Source organism: Pteropus vampyrus, unplaced genomic scaffold, assembly GCF_000151845.1.
Source record: "Pteropus vampyrus isolate Shadow unplaced genomic scaffold, Pvam_2.0 Scaffold6, whole genome shotgun sequence".
Lineage (NCBI taxonomy): Eukaryota > Metazoa > Chordata > Mammalia > Chiroptera > Pteropodidae > Pteropus > Pteropus vampyrus.
The window spans coordinates 12,215,028-12,219,900 of record NW_011888787.1 but is presented as its reverse complement, the minus strand read 5'-3'; the positions used below and the strand labels follow the sequence as shown (position 1 = coordinate 12,219,900).

Here is a 4,873-nt window from a genome sequence, read left to right as displayed (position 1 = left end):
GGACAAATCTTTAGTTCCTAATTGGTTGGAAATTATAGAACTTATAAGAGGGAGGCAAATGATATTCTTTTCATAGTTGTTTATTATCTAAAAAAATTTTTTAAGAAATTTCAAAAATTGAACCAAACTGACAACAAACATGCCTAGAAGCCAGCTCTCATGCACGGAAGCAAGATCTCAAATGGTCCTTATAGTTGTTTATTACTATCTCAGAAAACAATATCTAAATTTTCAACTAATTTACTAACTTAGAAAAATTTAAAAATTTTTCTGTAAATAGATGTGCTTTTCCTGTCACCCAAGAATTCTGTCCACAGGTGGCATAGCCTCTTTTTAATATTTTAAATGTTTCTGAAAGGTAATAGATCACCTAAAACAATCATTTTAATTTGGAAACACTTGGGAAATATCGCAAAGAGTAATGAGAGAAAATACTTGCTAAATGAAAGCAACTTGCTTAATGTGAATCAACTTGAAGAAACAAAAGTCTTAGTGATATAAAGTGTTTTGAAAATTATAGGCTAACACTGGATTATATATTTCAAGACTTACATGTATACCAAAGTATTAAATGCATATTTTTTGTGAACAATGGTCAGCAATTTTTATCTACATTTATCTACATTTACTAAATAAGTGGATGTTTTAATCTTGGAAGATGAGAAAATGATTTTTTTAAAGAAAATTACTATGATTAAGTTGAAAGCAGTAACAAAAACAGGGAAGAAATCTTGAAGAAATATAAACCTAATGAACAGAATATTGTCCACGATCATTTAAATATAAAATTTTAAAATCCAATAAATATAAGATGAAAGAATTGGTCAGATATTTCTCATCTTATTCACTGTAGATTGAAACTCAAATTACATGAGAAGAGCAGCCACTTTCTATGGGTTTTATTTACGGACTATGAAAATGATTGGAAATAAAGTTGTATTACAAGAAGAGTGAAAAGTGCACACATTTCTAATATAAAACAGTAAGGTATATTTTTAACCAAAACTCCAATTTTACTTTTTAAAAGGAGCAAAATCAGAAGGTTTTTACATTAATAATATCTAACTCCCTCGCAGGTATTAGGGTTTCATAAAGTGTGGAAAAATGTCATCTCGTTTAATTGAATTTGAAATTTTCTCTGTTATAAATATAAAAAGAAGTATGTTTATATGCCAGGCACATATGCAGTGAGAATGCAATGGAGTATGAAGAGCTAATATCCTTGAATAAAAAGTAATAACTTGTGCAGGCTAGCAGTATAATATATATTTTTCCTTCGAATTACTTACAGGAGCACCTTTCTCTCCAGCTGGACCAGGAGGACCCTGGGGTCCTGGACGCCCTGGCAATCCAATTGGGCCAGCTGTACCTGCAGATCCACGTTCTCCTGGTGAGCCCTGGTGCATGGGGTAAAAAAGGTATTTTGTTATTAATGATGGAAAAAATGATACTGGATTAAGAATCACTTATTTAATAGTGGAATCTATACTATAGCAAATAATGTAAAAGTTACTTTTAGACAATTTTAAGATCTTAAAAAAGAACAGTTGTACTCATTATTTGAAAAATTAATTTCTAGTCCCATATGAAATGCAGATATTGAAGTCAAGAAATATTGATAAGAAAATTTCAAAATTGTATATCTTTAATATTTTAAAGATGTTATCTTTTTCATTTAACTGTTCACAATTATTCACAATGCTTTATAAGACATAATTCCAAAAAATAACTTCCTATAACTATTTCCTGTTTATTATGGATTGGCTGAATACACTTTCTAGACTAGTATTTCTCAAAATGATTTCTGGGCTTCATCTCAAACTTGCTGAATCACAATTTTAAGTGACTTTGGAAACTGTCATTGCGTTAGGCTACAAATATAATTTTTTACATAATAAACATTGGTAATCACTATCCCAGAGTTAAGACCTTTTCTCAAAAAATAAGTTCTTAAATTTAATTTGGAGTTCTGTAGGACCTTTAATTTTTGTTATGAAAACTGACAAGATAATTAATATTTGATTATATCCAATTGATGTAGCCTATATATTTTTCTACTAATTTGCTTTAAAAATACCTAACGCATGCAATTAAAAAAAAATAGTATGGATACTGCCTTCATATTTATTACCTCTATCAACAATTTAAGAAAACACTACATAAAGTAACAATATAAGTAATGTAAAGGTATATTTACTAAGTCTTATAGAACCAAGTATAACCTATTTATTATTTCCAATTTTATTTGATACAAGATAAAAAGGATGTTGTCTTTGGATTAGATTCCTAAATGTGTCATTAAATTATAATTTATCACTTTCATAATTGAACTAAATATGAAATACTAAGAAATACAATTATTAGTTTTTCTTAATAATTAACATGTTTTATATAACATCATCATTACAAAACTCATAAAATAAATGATTTATAAAAGCTGGAGAATGCAATACTCTAACATTTATTTTCTAATATTATACTTCTCATATTTTAGAAGTAATTTTATTATTCATTCTCTAAGGAAGACATCAATGAATCCAAGGGGTTATTTAATTCAAATTTTTAAAATTTAATACCCACTCAATTTTATTAAAATATTAAATGATTACAAAGAATTACAAGAAAATTTACTACCTAATTTCCTGACAATATTTTTCTTGCTAAATTTACAAAGTACAAAGAATACTTTTTATTTAGCCAGTTATTGGAATATTAAAACAATTAAAATGAATGGAGAGGATTTAGATTTGAGATTATAGGGAATAAATAAAGAGTAATACTAAAAAAAGTGATTTCGTCTCTTATTTTCTTTGTTTTTGGACTAACTGAACCACTGTTATAGTTTTTTTAATTATAGTTTACCTTAAACTTAGGATTAGAAATAATTATGAGAAGCTTTACCAAAAATATGGTGAAAGAAGTCATGAAATTTGAACTTGATATAAACAAAAATTGGTATTTTTGAGCTATAATAAATAAATATTTAAAAGCAAATCCAGTAATTGTTCCTCATATTACATAAGTAATCAAGTTGTGTGAAAATTAAATTTTTACCAATCCAAAAACTACAGAAGAAATAATTACAAAAGAAATTGTAGTATTTTTTACACAATAAACATATATCCCCTGTCAAACTGTTCTTTTAAATTTCATAATATTAAGATATTTTTATTAAAAAGAGTCCACCACAAGTGGTTTAAGTGTTAAACAGGTGGCAGTCTTTGGATGAATGATCCCAGAGGCCAGTGCAGAAGAGAAAAATAAAAGTAGTCTTCCGAGTGTCTTCCATTTAAGAAGTAAAGCCCAAGAGGTGAAAGATTTGTCTCTATTTATTAGAGAGAGGGAGGTCAGAGGAAAGGCTGCAGGAGGAGAAGGAGGACAGAGGCAGAGAGGGAGAGAGAGCTAGGGGCAGTGAGAGAGAGAGACAGAGGCAGAGAGGGAGAGAGAGCTAGGGGCAGTGAGAGAGAGACACAGAGAGAGAGACAAAGACGAGGGAGAGAGAGAGAGAGAGAGAAGAAGGAGGAGGAGAAGGAGGAGGTGGAGGAGGAGGAAGAGGAAGAGGAAGGGGAAGGGGAAGGAGACAGAGATAGAGGGAGGAGGAGGGGAACAGAACAAGGACTCTGAAATTGAGAGGAATGAGGAACGCAAAGGCGTTCCTTGAATTACAAAAAAGAGAGGAAGAAAAATTTCAGCAATGAAAACACTCTTTTCTCGGTAATATAAAAATGTCAACAGAAGACAATATAAAACGTGCCTAGGGTTCCTGTTTTATTCAGGTTAACACTAACATCCCTAAAGATAAGTCTCTAACACTGATTTATCGAGGATGTGTGCACACAAGGTGACTATATTATGCTTTTGTTTTAACACTGTACTTGTAAAATCTCAGAAAAGTATTACTACCCACTAGTGTTATCAAATCTAAACTAAGCATCCAATTTAAGTGCTGAGATATTTTATTTATAATTGATGATACCAAAATAAATTTTTATGTCAGGCCATCAAATCTTTCTCTTTAATCTTGTTTTAAATTTAAACTCCAACTGTTCAAAGACTACTCGAGGAGGCTATCACAGTAGACTCTGTTGAGGTTGACAGCTTTGAGGCTGGAATGACAAAATGGCAGATTTGCTAGAAAGCAGAAGAATATATTAAGAGAATTTCAATTATTGTGGCTACTAAACAATTATTGTGCTTAAGTACTTTGTATATGTAATATAATTTCCTTCCTATACGATTTCTTTATTTTTCAGGTAATGGCCATAAGGCTAGCTGATATATGCTCTAACCTGCACAAAGATTTTTCTCAAATTCTGAGTACTTCGTAAATGGTAAAAAGCAAAAACAAAAACCCTGATTGTTTGTTCCACTGTACATTTGTGCTAAAATTTAATAAGTAGAAGAAATATAGGCATGTAAGACCACATCTATCAGACCAAGCTCATACTGGTTGAGCACTCACTAAAACGAAAAAACTTCAAAGAATGGATGGCAATGCTTATTGCCTTTGCCCAAATAGTCATACTCTGTTGTTCAAAAAGTTCATTTGAATTTTGCTATACAATTCATTAGAATGTTTACAAGTTTATTGTTAATTTTCAACAACAATTAATTGTTTAAAAGTTAAATATTTCTTTCCTATCTGGAGAACTCTATAAAACAGTTTGGGTTATTGCATCTTTTTGAGAACATATTTATCCTTGATCTTCCCAGAAAAATATTCATAAAAACATACTCAGAATTTTTTTACTTTATATTTTAATATTGTAAAGTGAAAATTATTTTCTCTTAAAATATATCTCTCATTGTCCCTCTAACACAATATGCCCATTTTTACCTCTGAATGTTTGCTCACACTTATTTCCTACTTTGA

At 30.0% G+C, this 4,873-nt stretch overlaps 1 protein-coding gene across 1 annotated transcript in view; it reads right to left on the bottom strand.

Moving 5' to 3' along the window:
• The window catches only part of COL11A1 (collagen type XI alpha 1 chain), a 182,360-nt gene that overhangs the window by 54,821 nt on the left and 122,666 nt on the right, over positions 1–4,873 (bottom strand). The window contains exon 42 of the mRNA XM_011368217.2: positions 1,290–1,397. Within this exon, the coding sequence (XP_011366519.1) occupies positions 1,290–1,397 (108 nt within the window). The remainder of the gene's footprint in view (positions 1–1,289; positions 1,398–4,873) is intronic.